At 45.6% G+C, this 27,542-nt stretch overlaps 2 protein-coding genes across 7 annotated transcripts in view; one reads left to right on the top strand and one right to left on the bottom strand.

Annotated features, from left to right (window-relative positions):
• phldb1b (pleckstrin homology-like domain, family B, member 1b) overlaps positions 1-2,350 on the top strand; it is a 72,460-nt gene extending 70,110 nt beyond the window's left edge. For all 4 annotated transcript variants that reach the window (XM_030109364.1, XM_030109367.1, XM_030109365.1 and 1 more), the window contains one exon: positions 135-2,350. In XM_030109364.1, the coding sequence (XP_029965224.1) occupies positions 135-275 (141 nt within the window). In that variant the 3' untranslated portion in view covers positions 276-2,350. The remainder of the gene's footprint in view (positions 1-134) is intronic.
• A 97-nt stretch (positions 2,351-2,447) lies between these two features.
• On the bottom strand, positions 2,448-27,542 carry LOC115401169 (alpha-2-macroglobulin). Of its 3 annotated transcripts, none has more exons than XM_030109369.1 (36): positions 24,704-24,844; positions 22,454-22,634; positions 21,605-21,761; positions 19,632-19,684; positions 17,893-17,913; positions 17,321-17,489; positions 17,140-17,224; positions 16,216-16,333; positions 16,015-16,129; positions 15,820-15,929; positions 15,229-15,381; positions 14,887-15,123; positions 14,618-14,681; positions 14,187-14,332; positions 13,939-14,088; positions 13,197-13,394; positions 12,642-12,717; positions 12,411-12,540; positions 10,196-10,421; positions 9,829-9,955; positions 8,710-8,831; positions 8,502-8,553; positions 8,240-8,323; positions 7,728-7,904; positions 7,567-7,648; positions 5,811-5,967; positions 5,646-5,720; positions 5,410-5,575; positions 5,112-5,311; positions 4,798-5,013; positions 4,282-4,400; positions 3,829-3,919; positions 3,663-3,731; positions 3,467-3,572; positions 3,335-3,376; positions 2,448-2,934 (listed from the first exon to the last, which is right to left on the bottom strand). In XM_030109369.1, exons 1-36 carry the CDS (start codon positions 24,784-24,786, stop codon positions 2,912-2,914), a joined length of 4,380 nt encoding a protein of 1,459 aa, XP_029965229.1. In that variant the 5' UTR covers positions 24,787-24,844; the 3' UTR covers positions 2,448-2,911. The 3 variants fall into 3 exon arrangements, with proteins under 3 accessions (XP_029965229.1, XP_029965228.1, XP_029965231.1); XM_030109368.1 differs by lacking the exon at positions 12,411-12,540 and adding an exon at positions 12,210-12,348; XM_030109371.1 differs by lacking the exons at positions 12,411-12,540; positions 17,140-17,224; positions 17,321-17,489; ... (3 more) ...; positions 22,454-22,634; positions 24,704-24,844 and adding exons at positions 12,210-12,348; positions 27,536-27,542 and having other exon boundaries at positions 16,216-16,359.

Here is a 27,542-nt window from a genome sequence, read left to right as displayed (position 1 = left end):
GCAGGGTCGAGGTTCATGTCTTCTAAACAACCGTGCTTCCGCTCTTAGCCCAGATTGGTACTTCAGGATTGCCCCTCTTGCCTGTCTGTGTGGTTCGTGGAGTGAACGCCGTCTCCCCGTGTCGCCCCCCCCAGAGTCCGAACCCGTCGCTGACGTTCTGCGTGAAGACCCACGACCGGCTCTACTACATGGTGGCGCCGTCGGCGGAGGCCATGAGGATCTGGATGGACGTGATCGTGACGGGGGCGGAGGGATACACTCAGTTCATGAACTGACGGCTCGCCTCGCTCCATTCAGCTCGGATCTCCTCACTCTGGTTTTTGTTTTTTTTTTTTTTTGTTTTTTTAATGTGTTCGGATTGAAAAAGGGAGCCTTCACGGAACACACACTCTCGTGTATATAAACCAAAATGACTTTACAAAGCCTTTCTATATTGCCAAATGGAGATCTTGTAGTTACTGTTTGAATCTTTTTGTATTATTTGTTTCTTTTTTCTTTTCTTTTTTTACTGCTAGCGAAAAAATTTGCCAAATGACATCAAGCCAATGTTTTTATTTGATTGTTCCATCACGCCGTTTTGACACAAGTCTGCAGTCGAAGGTTCCAATCGTTGTGGAAATCAATGAGAAAAGACAAGAGAGCGAAGGATGGGAGTCGCTGCTGCTCACCCCGCGCTCCCTCACTCGGCAAGGCAAGGCGAGGCGCGCCGTACGTCTGGAGTCGCTCGTTAGCGACGCTAGCTCTCGCCGTCTGTCAGCAACACTCAGATCGGCCCGTCGAACACTGAGCAGGAAGACGTCCAGCCCCAAAGCTGCTAGCAGCACACCCAGAAACAAGCTAGCTTAGACCGGATAACTTGCAATTTTAGCCGCTTGGTCTCCTTTAGGTTTCCAAAAACTTTGTTTTAGCATGTTTTAATATGTTCTGTTAACTTTGGTTCCATTTTTAAATCCACAGCTCCAGCATTGTTGGCCTGGCTAACATGTTTAGCAACAGTTTTAGCCTCTTGACGCAGATTATCTATTAATCAAAGCTCCCTCATCCACCCTTCTGCAGGAAGAACTAAAGATAAAGAAAGCAGCAGACAACAGGAGTCGTGCTAAAAGCGGCTAAAGCGAGCGCCGACGTCTTCATGCAGTATTAAAGTGATGCTGAAGCGTCTTGAGTGGCTCCTCCCGCACGGCGGCGTCTTGTTTTGACAGATGAAGCAGAATGACGGAGGAGGCTGACGGAGTCTCTCTTCTTCTCCGGCTCCTGTCAGGCGCTTGTGAAAAGCCGGCCGTCTGACAGCTTCGGCGCTGGACTTGTGAGACCACAGGGTTGGAGCCGGCGCCGCCGTCCGCCTGCATTACTGCCCCGGTTTGAGCGGAGGAGAGACCCGCGGCCCTGCCTCTGCATCGCGGCGTCAGTCTGTCAGTCGTGGTTCTGACCTCTGCGTTAGATAACGGCGCCACGCGAGCGCCCGGGTACTAGCAGGTACAGAGCCACGCCGCCGCGTTACCGTGGAGCCCCAGCAGGGGGCGCCCCGACCGCCACGTGGGTTCAACGCTAACCCCACTCGGAACTGTGCCTTGACTACGAGTTCGATTCCACTTTTCCTGAGCTCTGCGGCTCGTGGACACGTCAGCAGGACGCTTTACTCGGAATGCGTCACGAACACGTTCTGTTTCTTTTTGGATCGTCGACTGTTGCGTTCAGGCTCTGTGAAACACCGGGTTCACTGCACTGTGAGAAGAAGCTATTGATCAATTGGAAAAAAAACCATTAAAATGTGGTTTGATGTTGCATTGAATTATGGGAAATGTAGTTCTCACTTAAATCAGCTCCTGAAAGTCAAAAAACTGATTTTGCTGTGACTCACTACACCACCTAGTGGTACAAATGAGTAGTACAACCGTTATAATGAATTTGTTACGTTTAACTTTAGACCAGTGGTTCCCAACCTGAGGTCTGGGACCCCTGTTGTGGACATGCCAGGTATTAAATTGACACTCTAAAGCAGGTGTGGGAGACTGGTTTCTGCAACACGAACATTTCAGGCCTCAGACACGTGACATCTCGTGTTTGTAATTTGACACCAGCCTCCGGCATATTCCACCTGTCAGTCAGCTCGCCTTTTCTTTTTAGCGTTTTAAGCTAAAACACCCAGACTTTTAGCTCTGTTGCCTTTTAATCAACCTCCAGCTTTAACAGTTTGACTTCAGTCGTGGACGAGGCGGCGGCGAGGCGGCGTGTGGAACCGCGGCGCCATGTTAACGTGTGGCCGTGATCATGATCGTTTCTGGTTGTGGTGCCTGAGAAATCGTGAAATGTTTACTGTTATAAAAAAAAAAAAAAAAGTAGAGAACTAGTGAAAAGACTTTAATATATTCTGTCGTGGAGCGATTCAAGGCCGAAAAGAAAGATTGTTTGAAACAGTATCGTATGAAAAGAAGTACAATTTCTACTTATTTTAGAAATTTTATTGTCAGTCAGTTACATTTGGAATTGTACGGTAGTGATTTTTTTTTTTTTTTACTGGTACAACACATCAGCACACACAAACACACACTCGTACTTTTATTTCTAGAGAATAGATCTCACACACACAAACACACACACACACACACACTTGGACCATACTGTGTTATCGGTACCCTGTATGTCTGATGCGTCACTTTCATGTAAGAATAATCTGGATTTTTGTCAAATCTATTAAAAAAAACAAAGAACGAAGAGACGTGTTGTTGTTGTCGTTTTTACTTCCAGTGCTGATGGTCCAGAACTAACTGACCGATGACAGTTTTCCCCACACAATCACAGAAATTCACCCTCAATAAGAGACGTCTAAAAACCAGAGTAAAAAAAAAAAAAAGGAAATCCAGGAAAGAAATAAACATCTAAAAAGCTTCTTTTTCTTCTTGGAGAGGTGTTACAGCTGGTTCACGCTGTCGCCTGCAGTGAAAAACAAAACCCAATTAATTTGAAAAATTCACAGTGTTATCAAAATGTAGATATTCAGCTTAAATACGGTCATTGGAAATGTTTTCTAAAAATAACCTTTAACTGCCATTTCTGTGCAAATATAAAATTTTAGAAGAAACTTTCACTTAAAATGATATATCTTAGCCATGATTTTATGGTGATTCATTAGATTTTTTAATGGCTGCAATCTGGAAAAAGTGAAGCATTTCAGGTTATTTTAGTTGAGTCTTGACAAATTCCCTATTTTTCTACCTAAGAAACTTAACATCTCACAGCCGGAAGTCGATTATAAACAGGCGTTTAAGCCGCTGAGGTTGAATCTGAACCGCAATCAGTGGGATTTTATTTTGAAATTCGGTGTGATACGTACTCTCTGCACAGGTGGTGGTGTACTCTGTGATGGCCTCATCACCTGGAAAAGACAGAAGCAGAGCGCTGTGAACACACGCACACACACACGCGCGCGCGCTGTGGCGGCGGCAGAAGCCGGGGTGCGTCTCACTTGTCTGGTAGTAGTCGTAGACTCTGACCACGGCAGGTTTGAGGTTCCTGACGGGCTGATCCTCCTCCAGGGTCAGCGGGAAGCTGGACGTCTCGTCCTTCTTCAGCTGAAACACAAACCGCAGCTTCGAATTTCGTATCTCTGTACGTCACACAAACAGCTGGGACACTATTTAATACAACGTTACGTCACTGACCCCGTCGACGTAGATGTTGATGTATCCTTCTTCTATTTCCACACGTTTCACCGTGCGGTAGCTCTGCAGCTGTAACACACACACACACACAGTTCAGTTCCATTCACCACAAACAGCTTGCGACGGTTGACGGAGCCTTTCTGCCTGCAGCAGATAAAGAACCGACCGTGGCGAGGGAGCTCTTGTCCAGCACGTATCCGGACAGCAGCTTGATGTTGATGATGGCCATGTTGGTCTCCTCTCTCCTCCCCTGATACCTGCAGAGCAACAACGCTTCTCTGTCAACAAACAGGAAGTGAAGCTACACAGTAACGGGCTTTGCAGCACTTTATGAGCCGACAAACTTCACAGAGGACTTGGTTTAACCAAAATAAATGAACATGAATGTAAAAGTGAAGAGCGTCTTCATTAGAGGTCCTGCTGGAGGTTCGCTGAAGTCTTAGAGACTAAACTAACAACATAAACCTCATTAATGAAATCTGACGGCTGCTTCACTGAAGGTCAATTCAAAGTTCAAATTCATTATTTTGAGGAACTTTCCTCCCTCCATGTGATCGTTTCATCCTCCGCAGCGAGCCTTTCAGCGATCCGGCCCGAGCAGAAAAACGGTGGAAAGTACCTGACGGACACCACGATCCCGAGCTGCGGTCTGCTGGCGTTACAGCGGGCGGCGGTGAAGACGGAGATGTTGAAGGCGGAGAAGTCTGCAGGAGGGGGGATGTTGTAGTGGCCGGAGATCTGCAGCACACATACACACACGTCTGATTTGAAACCGTTTCGCTGTGTGTGTGTGCGTGTGTGTGTGTGTGTGTGTGTGCGCGTTCTCGTATTTCTATCCTTGTTGGGGCCAAATGTCCCCACAAGGATAGCAAAACGTGGAACGACGTGCCTTGTGGGGACCTTTTTCCGGTCCTAAGTAGGAGAAACAGTGTTTTCTTGACCATGTTGTTGTTACTGAAAAAAGTAAAAGTGCAAAAACATTTCTTTAGGGTTAGGCTTTGTTGTGGTGTGGGTTAGGGTTAGGGTAAGGGTCAGGGTTAGGGGCTAGACATGAATGGGAGTCAATGGACGGTCCCCACGAGGATAGAAATACGAGACTGCGCGTGTGTGTGTGTGTGTGTCGTTGGGCGCTCACCTGAGCCAGGACGCAGCTCTGGCCCTCGGCCCGGATGGCGTACTCCCCGGGGAAGTCGCTCAGCCTCTCCTCCTGGTACAGCAGCCGGTTCCTGGGACTGACGGTGAACTCCTTGTTCAGGCCGCCCAGAGACGTGACGGTCACTGTGGTGGCGCCCTCCGGACTGTAGGTGGCGGCGCCGTACTTGGCCAGGGCCTGGAGGGCCACCACCGTGTCCTGCGGGGAACAGAGTGTCCAGCTTTTCCTCTGAAGACTTCAGAGCAGGCTGAGGAGGGAAGCGGGCCGGGGGCGGGGGGGGGGGGGGGGGGGTCTACCTGCGTGGAGGAGAAGCCACCGTACGGGTTCTGCTGCTGGGTGAGCCAGCGGACGATCCCGGTGGAGTAATCCAGACCAAAGTCCGGGACGGCGGGTCCGGAGAGCAGAGCCAGCAGCACGTAGGAGGTGATCTCCACCTCCAGGGAATCCAGCTTCTTCTTGGAGGCTCCTGCTCGCTCCCAGTGACGACCGCCCGACGCTGCGAAGGACAGAGGAGCAACAACCGTCTGGATTACTTTTATCTGACCGGTATAATCCAAACCCGGCGGGTCTCCCTCATGGCGTGGCGTTCCGTACCGTCAGTGGTGGACTTGTGGTGCAGCAGCGTGACGAGTTTGCTCCTCATCTCCTCGTCTCCGGCCAGAGTGAAGGTGTAGGACAGCAGGGCGGTGGTGTACACGTTGTCCATCTGGGCGGCCGCCGCGGCCTTCAGGCAGCTCAGGCAGTTCTGCACCACGGGATCCTGGAGGGGGAGCCGGGGGAGTCAGGAGAGCGTCCGGACACCTCCGGACGGCGGCGGAGCCGAGCCTCACCGTGGCGTTTCCGTCCAGCTCCAGGAAGGCGGCGGTGATGTAGGCCGTCAGAGAAACGTCGTCGCTCACTCCGCCCTGAAGGAAGCAACGCCATCGCAGAACGGTCACGGGCGAAAAACGCCTGAGGAGCCGGACCGAGTTCTCGCGGCTTCACCGAGCGCTTACCTTCATCTCATTGTGGAAGAGTTTCCCCACAGACTGGATGCAGCCGTCCGGCCGCTGGTGGCTGGACAGCCACTGCCTGGCCTTCTGAACGTGATTCTGATCCACGAAGATGAACGGAGTGGCTCCGCCGAACGACTTCATCACGAAGGCAGTGAGCCTGGAGAGGAAGCAACACAGAGGGCGAGTCCTGAAACGGCTGAGATACACATGTAATCCAGATAAATCTAAATGATTTGAATGAAACTTGTAGTTTGAGCCTCACTAACCCAACAGTCACGTGTTGTGTTTAAAGGGCATCGGCGGCTTTTGAGATGATTCCTCTGGCAGGTTTCCCCACAGTTTTGTCCTGTTATATGAATTTCTTAATTTTCCAGTTTTTAACATCACTAACAGATAATAAGAGCCTGCAGGGAAACACTGAAGCACCTTTTTACAGTCAATTTCATGTTTATTCAATGTATTTTCAACCGGGAGCATTTTGAAAAACACATTGCACTCCATTTCTTTCAGAGATGTCAACTTGTTCAGGTTTAGTTTAAAGGATTTTCAACTGACTAAAACAAGAGAAAACTTTGGGAGCTGAGGCTATTGAAGAGACATTTTACTGTCGTAACTTGATCATGGACTGAAAATGCCTTTGACCCTGAGGTTTTATCGATTGGTTGTGGCCTCATTCCGTAAACAACCAACAGTGTTCAGGGTTTTCATAACGAGAACAGCAAACTTTCCTGAAAGGAAAAGTGGAAAACGATGCGTTTTCACTTGAAACATGGCGAAAAACAGAGCCTCAGCTTCTTCTGCTGGGAGGATCATGCTGCTGGATTTCAGTTTACATACGGGAAACAAAGATTTAAGGAGCTTATGAGCTTTGTGGCACCGGGAACTGAAAAATGAGGTGATCACACAGACGCACACACACACACACACACACACACACACACACACACACACAGAAAGTTTCAAACTTCTACACGGCTGCGCTCTCTGCGAGTGGATGTGCTATTTTAAATGATTTGGACACGTTTCATCCAGGCTTGTGTAATGTGACTGAACACTTTCTCCCCACCACAAACACACTCCCACACACACACTCACCAACTGCCAAACTGCCCAGCAGCCTTTCAAAACAGCCCAAGGTTTGTTAAATCCCCCCAGGCACTGCGCTTTAAGCCCATTAAATCCAAATATTAAGATTTCCTGGCAGGTTGCTCATAAAGTAAATTATTAGGATGCCCACTGGTGCCAAATAGAGAGGACACACACACACAAACATACACTGTGTACGTGCGCGTGTGTGTGTGTGCGCACGCTGGTTTTTTTTGTTCGCTCGTCACACAAAGTGTGAGATCTGAGCTGAAAATTATTTAGTTCAACAGCAAAGCTCCAGATAAATGTTTTTAAATGCTTCTAAAAGCGGTGATGCAACGGCGGCGCGGCAGCCGTTATCTCGCCCTGGATGGATTTCTTATTATCTCCAAATTTAGAAGCCGTCAGAGGCTCTCCCACCGACAGGTGAGCGTGTTCGAGAGCCACGACGGAGACTGGAGGAGACCTCCGAAGTCCCCACACTGACCCCCGCCACCACAGGAACGCCATCTGATCATCGACTAAGGAGCATTTATGTTTGGAGAGAAATCCCAAAAGAGGAAGAGGACAAGGAAATGGACGGGCTCTGAATGAGAGGACACCTCGGGATGCCCACTTCAAGCTCTCTCAGCTCTCGCTGCAAACAGACCGGTCCATTCAGGTTACTGACCAGGTGTTTCCAGACTTGTCGCTCTTCCCAAAAGCGCTGTACGAACCGTCGTCGTGCTTGTAGGTCAGTTCCCTCTGATATCCTGCACGCACAAACACAGCCGGACCGTTTTTGAGTCTGAAAAGTTCTTCAGGCTCCTGTCAGACTGGTTTTCTCCTCACCGCTCTCCAGGAAGCGCACGGCCTTGTCCAGGATGGGCTTGGTCAGCTGACCGGTGCTCTTCAGGTAGTTGAGGATGAAGATGTTGGGAGCGAACAGCACCATGTTCTGCTCGCCGCAGCCGTACGGCATGGCCAGCAGCTTGTCCAGGTTCTGCATGGCCCGGCCCATCAGGTCGCCTGTGGACCGGCAAACCTCAGGTCAATATTCTCACTTTGACATGAAATTAATTTTACATTGAGGAGTTGAAAGAGCTGACTCTGTTTAGAGAACCGAGTCAGAAGAACTGATTCTCCTAAAACAGCTGGATTACCCATGAATAGATTAAACTATTAGTGCATTTTAAGAGCTGTTGTTCAGTTTTTAAACGTGAGGACACTATCCAGATTTCTCCAGCTGTCGCTTTCACTTCTGCCTGGCGAAGCCTCTTCAGTAATCATGGAAAGTTCTGGAGCTCTGACAGGAAAAGGTCACCCATAAAAGCTCTGAAGCGTCTCCATGAGGACGAACTCACCCACGACTGACACGCTGGCTCTGGCCGACCCCTCCACAAACAGCTCGGGCAACAGCAGGGACACCTTCTTCTCCACCGGACCCTCTGACAACAACCCAACCAGGCCAGCATGTTAGCTTCACTGATTCAATACCAAACGCAGTGTCAGGGTCAAACGTTACAATCAGGCGTGTTGCAGCAGGAAGAGGCCTAAAACATGCAGGACAGGGGTCCTTCAGGCGTGTTCAGAGACCCCCATGTTACAGGCCAGGTGCACACTCACCTGCAGGGCAGAGGAGGGCGTTGTGACTGACCATCTGCGGCGTTCCCTCAGCCTTGTGGAGAGAAAACAACCAATGTGATCAAAGAGGAGATGGTGGAGGGTGGGGGGTGGGGTTTGGAGGGTTTGGGGATGGGGTTTGGAGGGTGGGGGGATGGGGTTTGGAGGGTGGGGGGATGGGGTTTGGGGGAGTCTGTAGGCCGCCACTGACCTCCACCAGCAGGTTCCGGATCACTGTGTCCACCTGGCCCACATCGGGCACCGTGGCCACCTCGTTCCCACACAGTGAGTCGGTCTTCAGGGCCTCAGCACTCACCTTCACATCCACTTTACCTGTATACACATGGACACACACACACACACACACACACACACACACACACACACACACACACACACACACACACACTATTGATCACACCTGCAGTCTGTGTACGGAGGCTTTCCAGCGCCACTCATTATCCTCTCCGTTTCCTTCCCCTTCACCCTCATTAATCCCTGTTTGTTGGCTTATTACTGCCATCCCTCTCTGGTAACCCCCCCCCACCTCCCCTCCCCCCTCCCACCCCTCCCCTCACAGCCCACAATCCTTCACGTGGAGGACAAGTACAGATCAGCCCCCGAGGGAGCGGTTTCGGAGGGTTTCGTCAGAGATGCTACCTGACTTGTTAGTACAAGTGATTGTCAGCATTCCTCTAAGGGGGAGTTAAGAGGAGCCAGATTTGACATTCATCACAGCCTCGTCTCCATCCTGCCTGATGGGGGCTGATGGGAATGCTCGGCTTTCAGGCCGGGCGGCGGCGGCGGCGGCGGCGGCGGCGGCGGCGGGCTTCGCTCGCAGCGCTGCAGACGCAGCGGCTGTCAGACCCCTTAATAAGGATTAATTAGCCCGTTCAGATTAGACGGAAACAAACAGCATCAGTATTCTGCTCCGAAGACGTGAGAATTACACCATGTTGTCGGTGTTATAATAACTGTCAAACATCAGGTTTCCTGGTGGTAATGAGGAGCCGAGAGCAGAGCGGGAACCGCTTCATTCCACAGTGAGTGAGGAACAACAAATCATCACATTTTACAAAAAATCATTGGTTTAATGAGCGTTTCCTTCCTTTTTACATTTAGAGAGCCCTGTAAAAGTCTAAATTAATCAATGAAATGTCTAAAAACTCAAGACTGTCTCAAAAAATTATTTTTTTTGTTTTTCAATAGGCTAGTAAATTAACATATTGAACTTGACCAGCTTCCTCTAAGAAGTTGGTTTGAAACTTCTGAATTGAAGCACTGCTGCAGTGATTTAGTTTCAGACGCATGCAGGAGAGTCTGGTCCTACCGAGACCGGTGGGGGTGACGATCCAGGAGAAGGTCCGGCTCTCCTCCGCACACAGACAGATCTGATAGAGGCAGCCGTCACAGTTCCTGAAGGTGTACTGGTCCGAGTCGGCCAAGGTCACCGCCACCTGCGTGAAGACCGGCTCAGTTTCAGGGAACAAATGAGGGACGATCCGACGAGTGAACACATAATATGACATATAACTGAAAGCCGTCATGGTTAAGAGGGAAGTTAAACAATCACTTCCTTGGATGAGCGTCACTGAGTGTGGTTACATGGTGTTTTTAATTCAGAATTGGTTTATTCTGAATAAAGTAATGCAGGATTATATTCATGATATTAAATTCATATATTCGGGAAACTTTACCATGATGCACTTGGAGAGGTAATTGAAGACGGTGGCTCTGAGCGTGAACACTTCCCCTCGGACGACGGAGTAGGGCAAAGTGAGGCTGACGAAGAACGGCTGGAAGACGGTGAGTCCGGTGTTGGGGGCCACGCCGAAGCCCACCGGGGAGACGCAGAAGGCCCCGGCGGCCCACTTGGTGATGGTGTCCGGGACGGTTCTCTCCAGACTCACAGAGCCGCTGTCTCTGTTCACACAGGCACACCACAGCTGCAGTCACCAGATTTAACAAGCATCAGAAGGGTTGTTCCCTTTAAATGGAATTTAATTAAATAAAATGGAACTTATTAAATTAAATTGACCTTTTCCTTAGGTCATGGTTTTTAGGAAGGGTTTTTTTGGGGGGCAGCATGTGGCCCACCAGCCCTGTGGGACTGGCCTTCCTTTGAACATATCAACTTTCAAATGTTGCATGGATCAAATTCCACATTCTGAGTGTTTTCTGATGTGAAACTGCTCAGCTTTAAACGATTCAGATAAAGCCATTTATGTGCATTAAATTGGTAATTTTGTGTGTTGATTTCAATTTCACAAATGATGCAATTTATTGTGGTCACAGTTACAATTAATTAGTTGAAAAAATAAAATAAAATCATTAGTGAAGGATTAGAGTGATACTTTTTAATTCTTTTTAAGAAATGAATGCAAGTTAATGGAATTAAGATGAGTTTATGTGGTAAAATAAACTAATGTGGCCACAGTGTCATGGGAAAAACAATTTCAAATCACACTGAAAAAAAAAAAGTAATAGCGGAAAACAAAGTAAACCCAACTTATCCCTGCTCTGACACCAGACAATAGTCAACCGGGTACTGTATTCCCAGACTCTAGGTTACACTTGGGGGGAAAAAGTGACTTAAAGCCAGAACATACAGTAATCATTAGAAGACCAGGCGCCTCATTTATCAGCCATGTGTAGCAAAAGTTCTGAAGTCTGTCTCATGAATGAAATTTGGAATGTGTTCAAGTACAAGAAAAATCTGTATCGTCGCTCTAAAGTCCGTATGACTACTGGATGTGATTCGGTTCTTGTGGTCTCTCACTCCAATGTAGTGTGGAAATCATAATATAAATCAACCATGTTTTGGCAAATAAGAGTATTAACATAGCATCTCAGCAGGGATTAGAACCTCAGCCTCCCACATTCAGATGGGATTTCCACTACTGTCCTGTCAGCCTCCATATGAGACAATTCTTACATGTCACTGTTTACAGTGTCTCTGAACCCGCACAACTCACTGGTGTTTCCGCACATTCCTAAGTAGAAAGTTGATAAATTCCATATTTTCGTGGGAACGCTCGTATGCACGGTGGAAAAACGGGGCTCCAGGACTCCTTGCTCATTTCTCCCTAGATGTTTAACACTAAGGTTTACACTGGAAGACTTTCAGTAAAACTCACCTTTTTTGTAACAAACACTATTCATCTAGTCAAACACCAACATTTGAACTTTCCAGTAGTAACAGTTCCTTAAAATATCCAAATCATCAGTACCTACATTTGACATTTTGTTCTAGAGCCTAGTTAACACCAAGAGTTAGACACCAGATGGATTGTTCCGGAGCCCATTTTACTACGTCTGCCCTCATGGAAACCGTTGGCTCATTTCCCCGTGCTGCATGGAAGGATCCAGGAGTTTCGGTTTGTGGGCGAAAAGTGACCAATGACTCCGGCACTATATCCTCCAAATGACGACCCTCAAGAAGCGCAAAGCATGGCTGGCAGGCCTAACTGCAGCAAAAAAGATGGTTGTTTGGACAGTCTAGTGCAGGAAACCCCCAACATGACATCTCCAATGGCCGCTTTGTTGGGAGCAGGGATGAGGGGGAGGAGGGAGGGTGAAGATCTTGGTGAAAACTTCAGTCATACATTGAGTGTTATATAAAAAAAGAAGGCTAAAAAAACTAACTGGACACATCGTCTGCATCCTTGTCTTTCTTTTTGTTTTTTGATAGATATGACAACTAGTTATTACCCCACAGTAACTAGGTCCCAGATCCAGGTCTCCGGGAAGAACGTTCTGACGGTCTCCTTTTTCTCCTCGCCTTTACTCATCTGGAAAACGAAGGTGCCCTGTGGCATCATGTTGGCCATAGGCACAAGGGCTTCGGAATCTAGGAATACATTAATAAAAAGAAGACAAAAAACAAAGAAGTCATTACACAGCTTTACTTACCCAACAGAAACCAGCTCCCAGATCCATGTCTCAGGGAAGTATGTTCTAAGAGTCTTCTTTGCAGCTCGTTCCACAACTGGCTTGCTGCCTTCAGCAGCATACGAGTACATGATGAGAGAGTCTTCATCCTCTTCCAGAAAAAGTTTACAATATAACATCATTTTATGCCTCTGAAGTGAATATGAAAGGAGAAAGGGGTCAACAAACAGCATCGGTGGCTGGAAAACAAACCGTAATAAGCAATGTATTCTTGGCAGTCGTAAGGTTTTTTCACATCCGAGTTGGTCATGAGTTTGACGCCAATTTCCTTTAAGTGGACACAGAAAAAGAAAGACAACAGTCAAAAAGTAACATACAAAACATAGGTTGAGTATTAGAGACAGAGCAAAAAGTCCCAGTTACCAAATTTTCCAGACTATAAAATAACAGTATTTTTTTTTTCTCTTTCTTAATTTTGGGGACGTTGTGAGTGCCAAGCTACAACAGACAACATGCCTCATTTGGCAGATATGCGAGAATCATTAAGAAGTGACTTCAATATCAAGATGTACAGTAAAAGTACAGTCGCTCCAAAAAAAGGTTGTACGGAAAATATGGTATGTATATACAGAAGCAATAATATGAAACAAAAATGGTGAAAATAGATAGAAAATTAAGAGATTAATAAGAAACACTGAAAGAAAAATAGGTAAAGAGATAAATGGCAAAGAGTCAAACCAGAAAGAGTAACACAGGATTGGTGCCAATGAGATGGAAATGAGAGAGAAAACAAGGCAGAATTTGTACCTGGAAGATGCTGTAGACGTCCACCTTGCTACTGACGGGTCCAGTGTATCCTAACATGTAATTCAATCGACCGATGGGTGGATTGATGGCTCCTAATCCAGGCAGGGGAATCGGAAGGGGCAGGCAGGGGTAGGGCTCAAAGTCCTGCACCGCAGACGGGTATCCAGACAGCTTCTGGACGGGCAGCTGGCTGAAAACCTGAACCAAAAACATCCAAAGGTCGGTGGTACGAAGACGAACAGAGGCTCGTCTTCATGGGAATCAAGGATGAGATGGTTTAATCAGACGACAATAAAAATGACTCAAGAGTCTCTCTACTCCAACATTTGCATTATTTGTGCAGGACATCACAGTTTTACTGCCTGTATTTTGTTTTATGTTATCCTACTTTATTCCCCAATCATCAGTCTTTAAATTGGACTTGATAAAATTAAAGACAATTGAAGGCTTGGAGTGTGTATTGAGCAACAAATCACAGCAGACCCTGTTTTTTTTTGTTAGTAACAGTCTTGTTTTTGTCCGTCTAAATGGTGACTGTGCCAGATGCTTGAAAGCTAAACCTGCATTCTGCTCTGATTCCAGTTTTGCTGAAAACACAAGTACCAGTGTGGTTTGATGGTGAATAAATAATAAACAAAAATCTGAGATTTTCCAGCTATTTGTTATTCAAACATGCGCTGAGCCATGATTTTGGTTACGTTGACCGACGTTACCAAAGCAGAACGTAATACCGGAGTCATACCGAGCTCACGCTGAGTTCCTGCTCTTTCTTCAGCAGCAGCACGCTCTGGTCGATGGCTCTGACGGAGCACAGCGAGCCCGGGTGGGCCTGCAGGCTCATGGTGGTCTTCTCCGCCGGGAGCTCCTGGAGAGACGAGAACTTCAGAGAAACCTGTTCAGGAAACACAAAGGCGGAGAGAGTCGTCAGCGCCGGAGCGGTTTGACGTCCATTCCACTGCTGTCAAGTCTACTGAGGTAGCGACCGGCCACCTTGTTGTTGAAGCAGGTCTGGATGGGGAAGTCCTGGCTGTCGCCAACGCCCTCGCCACCAGGCATCAGCGTGTAGACCGCCACCTGGGCAACTGGAGCCAGGCTGGTCAGCTGAGTGAGGGGAACGCTAAACTCTCCTTGGCTGACTGGGAAATGAAACAGACAGGCAAAGGAAAAGTCAGAAAACACCGAAGGCCTCGCTCACACCACAGCGATTCAAGTGAAAACTCCGACTTGAATTTTACTTTGCGTAACTGGCCCAACACACAAAGATTGTGATGTTGATCAAGAAACTGTTGGGAGCAAAGATCAACCGCTAAACGCTAGAAGAAACTTGTAGAACAAAGAGGGATGCTCTGCTGTTCTTCATGCGAGAATCATTTTCCAGACAGAAACGTCTCTGTGTCTTCCAGCTGTGTGGCTGTCGTTACCATTTCCTGCTTTAACAGCCACCGGGATGCGGCCATGTTGTACAATTACGCCTTTTGACAGCACCTACAAAAGAAACAAGAAACAAAAGATTACATTTAAAAAATCGTTTTTTTTTTGTTTTTTTTTTTTTACAAGAAAATTTGAAAAAACAGTTGAATACTTAAACCAAGAAACAGCAACGTTTCTGAATAAGGACATGGCGTTTGTCTCAAACACTGAGGAAAGCAGGAGGATGTGGCGTAGAGCCTGAAGGTCCATCAGGACTCACCAGGTAGAAGAAGTGGAGGACTTCCTGTCCTGCTTTCAGCTCGTTTCCCTGGATGATGTACTGAGCTTGCACTGCTGCATCTGTGTCACAGGGGAACCTGTGGCTGATTTGCTTCAGCTTCAAAAAGCTGCTGCTCCTGGAGTAGAAGGGCTCGACGTTCCGGTGCGCCGCTCTGTATTGTGGCCTTTGTAAATTGGGCACGTACTCATAATCCTCGGTCCCTTCTCGAGATGATGCCTGTTGATGAAAAGCAAAGGTTCATCCTCGGAAATCTAACTGAACCGATTCCTCTGCCCGTATCACAACTGAAGCAAACATGGAGACAAGAGGTGGTGTGCTCACTCTCAGAGCCACCGAGTTCTTCCAGGCGGCGGTGTCCAGAGAGAACGGAGCCAGGCCTTTGGAGTCCGTGATGAGCGTCAGCTTCTTTTCACCTACTTGCATGTAGACAGGCTCCTGAGCCACGGGCTTGTTATCTGGACCGACGACTTTGACCTGCGTTCAAGTCAACGAGTTCATCTCAAAGACTTTCAAGAGGGAGAAAATCCAAAACTAGAGATGCACCAGTATTACTTTTTTTAACTAATATGTTGAAGTGGTGGGAATCTAAAGGATCTCAATCCAGATTGACCCAGGTTCACCGGACCTGGTCATTTCATCTCTTATTCGAGTGGCTTCATCAGTTCTGGTTTAGTCTGATTCAGGGTGTATCTGTGGTCCAAGACCTCTGACCAAGTCCAGCTGATCCAATTCAATGGGAAAATCAATCAATCCAAGGAATCAATCACCGCTCTCACTCTCTCACTGATACAAAGCCACTGAAGGGAGGGCAATGAAACTGAAGTACAACTGTTTTCCACAAGTGGCAACAATTAACAAATCCCATCAAACTTTGACAGAGGGAATCTGGAGCAGATAAAGGAGGGTGATTACCTTTCCCTCGTAGGGAATGCCGGACTTGTACGATTCAGGCGTGTCTTCAAAGGTGACGGTTCGGACTTCACTGGTGAAGGTGCTTCTCCCGCTGCCTTCCAGAACAACCCCTGGTGGTGGGGGTGCAGCGAAGATCACCTCTGGTTAGACACCAGCCCCGCAGACTAAACTCAACCTGGCGTTCGGCACACTCACCCGTGCCGTACTCCTCCAGCTCGGCATCCACTGTGAAAGCGTCTGAAAAGTTGGGGTTGTCGAGAGCGAACGCGGTCAAGTTGACAGTCTGCGAGACGCAGCCGCTTTTATCCGTCTAAAGGAAAATAAAACAACACAAATCAAGTCCAGGATGTGAAAACAGCAAGTGCATAAAACATCTTTTCTCCTCTGAACACTCGCCTGGAGTTCGTACGTCCTGCAGATGTCGCGTGGAGAATGTCTGTACCAGTAGAAAGGCATGCCAGCTCGACAAAGCTCTGCTTTGACCGAGCCGATCACCGGCTTCCCGTAGGTGTATCTGGAGGACGGCACACAAGAGCACAGCTCAGATACAGCGTCTCAAAGGCAGGTGAACTTTAATAAACAAAATCTAGCTTCATTCCAGAGACACAGTCTCATTTCCTTTCAGTGGAAATGACGCCGTTTTAATGTCTTTGTTCATATATTGAGAGAAACAAGCATAAAGTCACTTTAAGTTATGTCAAAACACATTAAAAAATGGATTTAATGGTTAAAATGAAACAATGAATAATGATGAAAACAAAAACCAAAAGGGATTAAAGAAGTAGATAAAACAGCTAAAATCGCTAACATGACAAAAATACCATTATAAAACAAAACTCTACAATACTCTGAAACATCTAAAATGACTGTGCCACCAAAAATGACTGACACAATAAACAATGCTAAAAAGTCAAGCTTAAATGAATAAAACCGGTAAAAAAAAAGAGGAAAAAAAATTTAAATAAGAAAAAGTCCAGGAATTAAAACAGCAACAACTGCTAAATTTACTATAAATCACTAAAATAAATAAGAGAAGACTACAGCCAATGTAGTTTAAAAAAAAAGGAAAAAAAAAAAAAAAAGAACCAAAGTGTCTAAAACCAATGAGGCAACCAAAACAAAGAAGCTTGGATAAAAACCCAGTGCAGAGTGTGAGACCTGCTCACAACTGATACGGCACCATTAATTTACCAAGCTCACAACTACCACTGCACAAATACAAACACAACTCTCATTAGTTGGTTAGTAGCTTTTCTATTCCCCGGCATAACCGCGGTATCACGGTTTCCGATTCTTTGTCAAGTGACATTCAGCACTCACTTTCCACAAATCCTCAGCGTTGCCTCTTCATCCAGGATGCTGATCACATTGGGCAGCTGGACCTTCACTTCATACTTTGGCAAAACTAATACCAAAAAAAGAAAGAAAGGAAGAATTGAGCTGAAATTCATTCTGTTGCTCAGTCAGAGATGATTTTGTTTATCCTGTGACAGGATCGCACCGTATTCCTTGATTTCGAAACTGTGGAATATTTCCTCTCCTTTGTCGGTGATGGCAGTGATGTGGTAGCTTCCTTGGACCGCCTCAGGAATCAAGGGATAGGACAGGTCCAGGATGCCACCATCGATGGCTATGTCCAGCCACTGGGCAATGCGATTGGCATTGGGATCCTACGTGTGACACACACACACACACACACACAGACACACAGACACACAGACACACACACACACACACACACACACACACACACACACACACACACACACACACACACACACACACACACTATTTGCTCAATCAGAAGAATTATCTTCCTGCAATACCAATTTGTACCAGTAGGTGGTATTTTGAGTGGGACTGGAAGAGACTGTACTTAGAAATAGAACCGATATTAATGACTTTGGTTGAAATCTCTTGATAAGTGGTCATTAACGTGTTCTCAACGTTAAAGGAAAATCCAATACTGCTGTTCTCAATAGGGTTAGGGTTACCCTGTCCCTAAAAAGCTGGATCAGCTCATTGAAGAGAGAAATTGACTTGAAGAATTTTTCAAAGCAGAGGTTTTCTTACCTTCAACGCTACATCTTGGTACTGAAAAGAAAATAAACAACTGATTACACATATATACACACAGCCAGTAAAGTCAGTATTAATCTATATACGGTGAAGTTTGTAGGCCTTTTGCCAGCCTTTCAGAGGAACCACACTCTATAACTGTATCTACACTATTACTTATAATTATTCCAGAAGTCTAGTTGTAGATTACGTTTGTCCACAGCTTTATTTTGTCTTTTCCTTTATGTCATGCTCACAAAATTTCAGGCTGGGGTTAGTTAAAGGTGCTGTAGGCAGGATTTTGCTAGTCAATGCTAATTTTTCTGTGTTTTCTTTGGGTTAAATGTTAGAGCATCCATTGATAATCCTTTAGGAGTGTAGCATAATTGCACTACCACAAGGGCGCAGAATTTCCATCTGTCTCTGTTCTGAGCTGAAAAGGAATCTCGACAGCTCCAGGTATCTTTGACCAATCAGAGAGCCCCTGAGGCTCTAACCGTGATTGGTCGAGGGGCATTCTTGTTGGAGGGGCTTAACTTGCGTAAGGGCATGATGTCAGAGAAAACAGGACAGGATTGGCTGTGCTGGGTTTCAAATGGCCATCTTAGATGGGTCAATTCGCCATCTTGCTTAGGTAAGCCTAAGCAAGATGGCGGAGATGCCGAATCCTGCCTACAGCACCTTTAAGCTAAGCTTGAGTTAGTGATGCAGACTGGATTTTTAAATGATGATATGAATTTGGTGTATCCATTGCTGGCCATTGCCACTCTAAAATAAAGCTCTGCAACCCCGAAGGAATTCAAAGAAAAGCAATGAGTAACTTGATGCTATTGAGTGCAAATCTCAAACATCCCAACTGCAGTGAATGCAGCATGAGATGACACTAGACTGGCAAGAGACAGATTTGTTCAGAACGTAAATTAGGAATATACGACCACATACGGTGCCACCCCTCAATAATCCCTGCCCTTTCCTCGTCTCTTCTAAATCCGCCCCTGCTGGTGCTGCTACCGTTTGTGGTGACGCCACTGTGGCACATTTTTTACAACACTGTTTCTTCAACGTTTTCCTTCGTCAACCCAAACCACGGCCTGATGATTGATCATTTAGACCTTTTTTTGGTCCAAATCAGTATGAATGGATAAGGCTTGTACGTCGGTCCTGGATTCACTGGAGTCTGCCGCACCTGGACTCCTTATGTAGAGAACGATTTGGAATGAAAACATTTTCCATTCATACTATGTTGAAGAAACCTGAGATTTATTATTTGGTTTGTTTGTATTGATTTCAGAAGACGTGCTGAATGAATATCGGTGGTGTCCCTGTAATTGCCTGATCCAACACGGTGTCTGTCTCCACTCAATCTGGCATTCAGCGAAATTTAAAAGGCTCCTGCATATAAATCAGTACCTAACCCTATTTTCTTCCATTTAGAGGAACGTAATATCCATAAAATATGAGGTATTTCCGACTCACAGCAGCCACAGAGTGCTGAAACAGGCAGATGACGCTTTACAATGAGATGTCTCTATTACAGCGGATGGAAAAGGCCCTGAGCCATTATTGATTCAGATGTTTGGGTCAAACGCAGTGTGCGCCAAATGAACTCTGACAGCATGTTTATCACACTACTCCACACAGCGTTTCACTCCCACGCTGTCTTCAGAATCAACAAACAGCCCTCCAACAAACCTCCCACTCTCCTGAACCAAAATAGACCTCGAGCCGCAGAGGAGGAGCCGATTCACACTCACCACTCGAGACACCGGGACGAAGGCCGTGTCCATGGAGACGATCCGGAACTTCACTTAAGGGCAGAAGGAGGGAAACGATATCAGAAACTAATCCAACGGAAAACACACAGAGTTAAACCAAACGCCCTCAGAGGTCCGGAGGCGTTCAAGGTCATGGCAGGAGAGTCGTTTTTACCAGAAAAATCAAACATTACTCAGGGAAGCAAATTATATAATCAGTAGGATTTGGAAAAATTTAGTGTTGAATTAAATTAGCGGCCATAAATCATTGATTCAAACTGTGCACAGTTTGATTCTCTGAGGAGTCATTTTAGTGATTTTCTGATGTGGCTCTTTCAGCTTTTTTAAAATTGGATGTACCGCATTGGCCTGAATATAGGACGACTCTGATTATAAGATGACCCCTATCCTATTTTCCAAATATCATTTTGTGAAGATAAAAATATGTTGAAGACAGTAAGGTTACTCCTAAAACAACTTTTTATTGTACAATTATTCTAGGAAAACTCACAACAGAGATAACATTTCATGTGATTTAAGATAAAAAAATATTGCTGCAGTATAAAATAAAAAATATATTCTCTTTCTCAAAATAAGCAACAAATAAGTACTCTCAAAGGCTCAATAACTGCATTAATGATGTCAATAACTTTATAACCATCACATTCAAGTTCTATTCAACTTCATGAACATGAACAATTCAGTCTAATATATCATGGCGGCTTGGCAGTAGTTTGTTGACTCTGCTGCGTTGAACCATCAGTTTAAAGTTGGCATCAAAACTTCGCCTCTGTTGTTTGCTCACTTGTCTAACGTTCAAGCCCCTTCGTTCCAGATGGTCACGTTGATCCATTTTACATCAGATCACAGATCACACGCTCTATTCGCTTCCTGGTCACTTTGGCTCCCTCTAGCGGCGCGGATAAGTAATGACATCTAGTCCTCGATTATAGTACGACCCCATGTCAAAAAAAAATATCGTCCTATACGCGGGCCAATACGGTAAAATAAAATTTAAAAAATGTAACAAAATATTTCCTGCTCAAAAAAATTGTAGCAAAAAAGAAGTAATATCTTAAAAAATTGAAACAGCTAAACATAGCTTGTTAATGTTCAGAATGTATGTTGTGTGGTTTCATTACAAAACCAGAGAACAGCACCCACTAGTGGCTGAACATGAAAACTACATTTAATCATTTCTGATGTGTAGACGGTCGTCTCATCTCATTCAAAACGCCGACATGTAAACGGGAAACTTTACTGACACGAAAATGTAAAGACGATGAATTTTCAATTGAAATGTTGTCATGTGAAGCAAAATCAACTGGGTAATTCTACCAAAAAAAGGCAAAAAAAAAAGTGGGAGAGAATTATAACAGAACAACTAAAGTGGCTCAAATAGCTAAAAACTGGATTTAAACTTCACTGTTCTAAATTACAGCTGTGAAACAAACTAAGATACATTTTCTGTGTAGAAAACTATATATAAAAAAGGTTTGAAAGAGTTCATCCTCACTCTAAAAGACTAATATATTTTTTGGGCTGGTGAAAATCAGCTCTTTCTTCCATAAAGTTTATAGAACTGTTTCCCTGCTCAAAGTCAAAAAGCAAAGATATACTGTGATTTCACAAGGCATCAAGTAATCAGATTATAATCAAGAAAAGGTTTAACTGGATTTTGAACAGAAATGTTTTCAAGCAAAGTCCATGAAAGAATAGAAATAAAATCTGACTGATTAAAAATAACTGATAAAATATGAATAATGCTGATTTCTGCAGAGTCTGCAAACTGCGACTCTTGAGGAAATTACCATTTTAAAACACGTTTTAAACACACGACTCCTCCGGCAGCGAAGTGTCGACGCAGCGTTATGCAGAAATCCGAAGTGTCTGAGAGATGTGCTGAGCTCGGTCGTGTGTGTGCGTGTGTGTGTCTGTGTACGTCTGTGTGTGTGTGTGCTGCAGACGCTCACCCGTCTGCCCCGGCTTGTAGATGGGTTTGTCCGTCTGGACCACGTGGATGAAGGCGGGGGGGACGATCAGGACCTGGGTCTTGTGGCTCAGGGTGTCGCTCTGCCCCTGGATGTGGATCTGGATGGTGGCAACAGTGTTTTTGCTCACTGTAGGAATCTGGAACAGAGACAGAGAGGAGAGATGTCTTTTAAAGTCTAATTCTGATGAACAAACATCCATCCATTTTGGGAAATGTTGTTTTATGTTTAGCTTCCCACTGAGCCACATATACATTTGCCTTGTTCTGGTTGTTTTTTCCTCTCAAGCATGTGGAAATGATGATGGATTAAAAAAGAGAGAGAGAGAAAACAGAAAACACCCCGACTCCTGTGTTAAATTCATCAAGTTGATATTGAGTAACAGCAGCTCTGCTTCCAGCAGACCTGCGTCACTCTCACAGAACATATGTTTTCACTCGCTAATGGGGCTGCTGTTGCATAACGGGGGGCAGAGGCAGGTCGGGGGGGCGGGGGTGGGGGTGGGGTTGCGGGGGTGTCAGGTAGAGGGGCTAGTCCCTGGGAGAAAGCCATCTTTGTTGGGTTGAACGGAGCAGACCACACTATTGTTACCGAGCTGATCGGGGTCGGCGGGGAGGGTCAATATGGAGGATTGCGTAACAGCGAGCAGTGGGGTGGGGGCCGGGCAGCAATTCACCGCTGGCGCTGGCAGCCTCGGAGGTGGCGCCGGCTGGATGACTGGGTAGGCGAGGATGCCAGGGGGAGGCGGGGGTGGGGTGGGGGGTGGGAACTCTGTGCTTGGAGACCATATTTATCCCCCACAGACTGTGGAGGCGCCCGGCTAGACCTGACCTGGAAGTCGAGGCAGCGGTAGAAGTCCTGCTGGACCGACTCCTCCAGCAAGACGCTCTTCTTAGAGTTCAGCTCCAGGCTCAGGACGAGGCGCACCGCCTCCGTCGGCTCCTGGATCTGGACGCACAGCGGCTCCCGCTTCCCCGCCGTCACCTGGGAGCTCACAGTCACCATGTAGATACTGCAGGAGGGAAAACACACGCCAGGAAAACATACGTTTCAGAGCAGAGGAGGTAGACGACGTTTGAAACCCCTCATCCTTTGATCCAGAACAGCTTGTTCTGCGTTTTCATTTTGAAAACTGTTTAAAAGTGTAAAACAGAATGTAGTTTCATTACTATTGACAACAACTTCCAATCACTGTATTTTTTGTCACGTTTTGCATTTTTCAGTTGTTTAACTTAGAAGCGAGCAATATGTAAAAATATAGTTGTGAATTCCATGTGTGACCACTAGATGTCACTATTTACCAGCAGAACGATGCTACTGTATCACAGAAAAGCCTATTTTTGACCGGTGAAGTAAGTTTCCTTTGAGAAAATTGATTTTTTTTAATATTATTAAGCCTGCCACAAAAATTCACCAGTAAAACTTTTTCCTTTTTTTTGAACAAAATGTCACCAGTCCAATGAAATTAAGCAGCTACAATACATCACCTATTTTGTATGTTTTGTTTTAAATCACTGCACTGTAGTCATGTAAATACAGTTGAATGGATTGGGAGTTTTTCCAGTTCAGAATGGTTAAAATAAATCAAAGTGTTTAAGTAAAGCTTAATCCTAAACTGCAATAAATTCAGCTTCCATGTCCTGCATATTTATACATATTTAAATCAAGTCATTCATATTTTAACAATTTACTTCAACACACTACGAGATAGACACAAAACATTGAAGAAACAGGTTGTAACATCAGCTCCGATTCTAAAATGAATAAATGAATCATCAAATAGTGATGTTACTTTCCAAACGCTTTGAGAGATGTGTGAATGCCAACAGCGAGCAGTTACATAATCCTGGCTCTATCAATACTCTGATTGATTTAACAATAGATTATTTCCATCTGGATTTGTTTGGCTGCAAAAGTAGATGAACTGAGAATAAACACTTTACTGTTGGAAGGTAACAAGACAACAGTTAATGTCATTTAAAGTTACAGTATTGCATCCTTGTATGTTGAAGAGGATGAGGCTAATGTCAAATTACAGACACGTGGTGCCACAAGTTGGATCCGAGTTACAGAAAAACTAGAAGAATGTGCATTGCATAAAAAAAGTCTGAGTGCATTGATCATCAGAGAAAACCTTCCTGGAGAGGCTGAACTGGCCGCGAGGCAGCATCAGTTTTCACTGTTTGACCAATTTGTATTCCAACTGAGACTCTTTAAAAAGCCTCTCCTGCAGATTTAATAAAGGAGGAGACAATAAAAATGAAAACTGAGTGTATTCATTACCCTTTAAGTAAGAGATCAGAGCATTTCTTTCCAAAATGACACATGCAGATTAGAATTAGAAACGCGGAGCTACAACTAATGTGTTTTTAATGTAAATTGCACACGAGGGCATGTTCAGGATGGAGATTGAGCCCTCCACCGGGGCACCTTCTCTCTGGTTAGAGGCTGCTTGGCACACAGGGGCCCACTGCTGCTGCCAATGAGAAATAAAGGACACATTTAATTGGGTTTTAGTGGTGCTGCTGAGAATATTGATGACTCTGATCCCAAACTATGAAAGCAACTGGAGTCACAAAGACTACAAACTACACACAAGGGCAACAAAACAAAAGGTCACAGATAGACTGGTTCCAACTCCATAACCACTATTTCCATGATTGAGAGTTTGGTTTTAAAGCCTGAAAAAGAGCAGAGAGCCTCAGGAGAGCTCCACTGGGGTGTTCAGCAGATTTGTTTATTGGTGCGCAGAATATTCATCAAATGGTGCAAAGTGGAAACAGATGGCACACACACTGTTTCTGTCCTGGTTGCATAACACGGTCCTGAGGCCAAGCACTGCAACAATCAGACGGTGTTTATAGACCCAAATGTGCACCATCTCCCGAATACTTTGCAGGATTTCTTTCATTGTTTTTTTTTTTTTTTTTTTTTTGTTTTTTGTTTTTTTTAAATCACACTTGATGCGCGCAGCGATGCGTTTTTTGGCACCAGCTCTTGTTACGCACAATGCGAACTGGATGCAAAAAACGTGAAATGGAAAACAGTGGCCTGTTGCATGTGAGAGGCGGTGGTACTCACGTGTCATTGAGGTGGGCCGAGGTGTGTGCAGGTAGGAGAGCCGATGCCAGGAAGGCGGCGAGCAGCTGCAGGAGCGGTGCCATGTCTGCAGGACTGTGGGTGTCTCCGGTGCGCAGGACGCAGGACGCACTGTCTCCAAACTCCCGCTGCCCCGCGGTTTATAACCCCCAGAACCGACGCCCCCACCTCCCCCGCGGTCACTCCCCTCAAACTTAGTTGGAAAGTTGCAGCCGCCTCCCTTTTCCCAAAAGAGACGCACTTTCCAAACAGTGCGCGCGCGCAGCAGCAGCAGCAGCAGTGCGCCCGCAGGCCAGACTCCGCTTTCTGAAGAATTTCACTAATGTCCACAACAACCGGGAGGGAGGGAGGGAGGGACGGGGTGCGTGGGGAGGAGGTGAAACCGCGGGGGCAATCTGCCTCTGGCACGATGACCGAGCAATATCAGTCATGTTGAGCAACAACAGGCCGGACTGGAATTATCCAAGTGCCTGTGAGGACTGGAGACAGCCATGTCCACGGTCTGAGGGACCCCATTGCCCCCCCTGGGGTTGGGTGGAGTGGGGGTTCTTTGGCTAATTTAGTGGAAAAGCAGAAGGTGTTTGTGGCTAGAGGAACATAAGCCGGATTTTAATTTACCTCTCTGTAACCTCAATGCCAGGAAGAAAAAGAAAAAAAAAACCTGCCATGTTATGTAATTTGCAAATAACCAAGGTTGAGCTTTAAAACTGGTCACACATGAGAGGAACACACTTCGAGTGGTGCCACAGAGCGGTGGTTCGCTCTCAGGCCTCACTGTGAGAAGGCCTGGGTTCAAATACTAGCTGCTTTTGTCTGTGTGGAGTTTGCATGTTCTCCCCGTGTGTCTGTGGGCTTCATCAGAGACTGGCTTTTTCTCTCACTGTCCATTTATATGCATGTGAGGTTAATTGATGGCACTGCATCACCTCCGGGTGTGAGGGTGTTTGTCCTGTGATGGACTGGAGACATGTCCAGGTGTGTCCTCCGCACCAGGTGATGGGACTGACTCTGGTCTTACCAGACGAACCATAAACAAACAAATAAGAAAGAATGTAAAGCAGAAAGTATCTGAAGTGTTTGTGTGAAGTGTACCAACCAGGAAACCGGGTCAGATGAGACAAAGCTCATCCATCCATTCATCATCCATCCTTCCATCCGTCCATCCATGCATCGCTCTCCCTCCATGCCTGTATTGTGTTGGCAGTTTTTCTAAAATGTACATAATTGATGCCATTTGTGAAGGTTCAGAAATAACTTGTGCTGCCAAACAGAACGGTTCTCTTCTGGGAAATAACTTCTCCTTCCAGTAACACTGTGTTAAATTCTGCACCTCCATGACTTCATCTCTCATGAATATAAAAATCTGCATTTTTCTGTTTCCCACTGAGTCCAAGGTGGATTTCGTAACATGAGGTTTTTGGTGTGTTCTCTGCAGGGACGGCTGGTATAAATGGGCTAGCAGGGCTAAGCCCTCTCAGCACAAAACGACAGCTAATACAAAAAAGATGAGAACATTATTTTTTTAAATAACTTACAACAGATTGTTTTAAGTTTAGATAAAAACAAATAGCAACAGCACCAATCAGTCAAAAGGGAAATGTAGAATATCTCTAAATTGGCTGATTTTTTACAGCCCGAGCAGATACATTCATTTCGTTCTTGTAAGTGACTGACAGGTATTGATGTAAATTTATCTCTGTCTAAGAATGAGGGGAAATCACTGATATGGTCCAATGTTACGGAACAATGGCAAATTAGATGGAGGACTGAAACTCGGGGAAGACTTCTATTCACTATTATCAACAGTGTGTTAAAATCAGTTCCGAGGAAAGGAAACAAGGAACAAGGAAAGAGCAAACAGTAGTCAATCGAATAATGTTGGTTCACACCTGTTTAAATAGTTCTCTGCATCTAATCGGGAAGCACATGACTGGGTGTTGTGAGAAATGTAATAATAATTCTCCAGAAACTGTTTTGCATGTTTTGTTTGATTGCTCTCATTTCAATAGTGAAAGGTCCATTTTTAAAGAGGAATTAAGTAGAGAAGGAATTCATCAGTTTTCCCTGAATAGTGTGGTATATAGTTGGAATGCATTAATCTCATACCGTGTTTTAACAGGGTTAATAAATAGAATTTAGATTGTTCTTTGATCCCACTCTATAGCGATAGGAGGCGGTAATGTGCCTGTTGAAATGGTGCCATCTGCCGTTAAACAACAAAGAAGAAGAAGAAGAAATGATTGACAGGTGTCATGTCCCGCCCCAATAGCGGCGATTTAACGCTGCGGTGCTGCTATGGGCCATAGATATATAAGAACTAGATGCCTTCAGGCGGAGTCAACAATGTTGTTCACTGGCGGCCATCTTAGGACAGTGGACCACTCTGGGGCGCTCTGTGTAATCTAAGGGAAGGTGAGTGATTTACACTAACTAAAATATTCAACTCATTGAATTCTTCACGGATTTACAGACAGTTAGACGCAGTTAAATATCTACACGTCTGACGTTTATAACAAACCAAGTTGTTTGAAAATCGATTGAAAATTGAGCAATCAATAGGTATTTCAAAGCTGACGCTGCATTGGTTAATGTGATGAGTGAGTGAGCGGCCCCGTACCAAGATGGCCGCCATGTGAAGACGTTAGTCCCCATTGGGTTACAGCGCATGAGCCATCTAGTGTGCAGCTCCATTACTTCCTGAAGTTCAGACAGCACCTTTATTTCTTGTGTTTCATGATAGGACAGCACCTTTATTTCTTGTGTTTCATGATAGGATGAGCTGATTAATCCAGGTGTGTCTGGCCATTTACTGACGTCTGAA

This window comes from Salarias fasciatus, chromosome 14 (assembly GCF_902148845.1).
Source record: "Salarias fasciatus chromosome 14, fSalaFa1.1, whole genome shotgun sequence".
Lineage (NCBI taxonomy): Eukaryota > Metazoa > Chordata > Actinopteri > Blenniiformes > Blenniidae > Salarias > Salarias fasciatus.
Note: the sequence above shows the minus strand (reverse complement) of the source record. Positions and strands in the feature narration are given on the sequence as shown.

What these genes read in the sequence shown, in the direction of transcription:
- LOC115401169 (XM_030109368.1), bottom strand. Translation starts at nt 24,786, where the DNA reads ATGGCACCGCTCCTGCAGCTGCTCGCCGCCTTCCTGGCATCGGCTCTC. An exon ending in GCTGGAGGAGTACGGCACGG is followed by an intron (nt 15,930 to 16,014) that starts GTGAGTGTGCCG and finishes CCCCACCACCAG; the next exon opens with GGGTTGTTCTGGAAGGCAGC. An exon ending in GCATTCCCTACGAGGGAAAG is followed by an intron (nt 15,382 to 15,819) that starts GTAATCACCCTC and finishes ACTTGAACGCAG; the next exon opens with GTCAAAGTCGTCGGTCCAGA.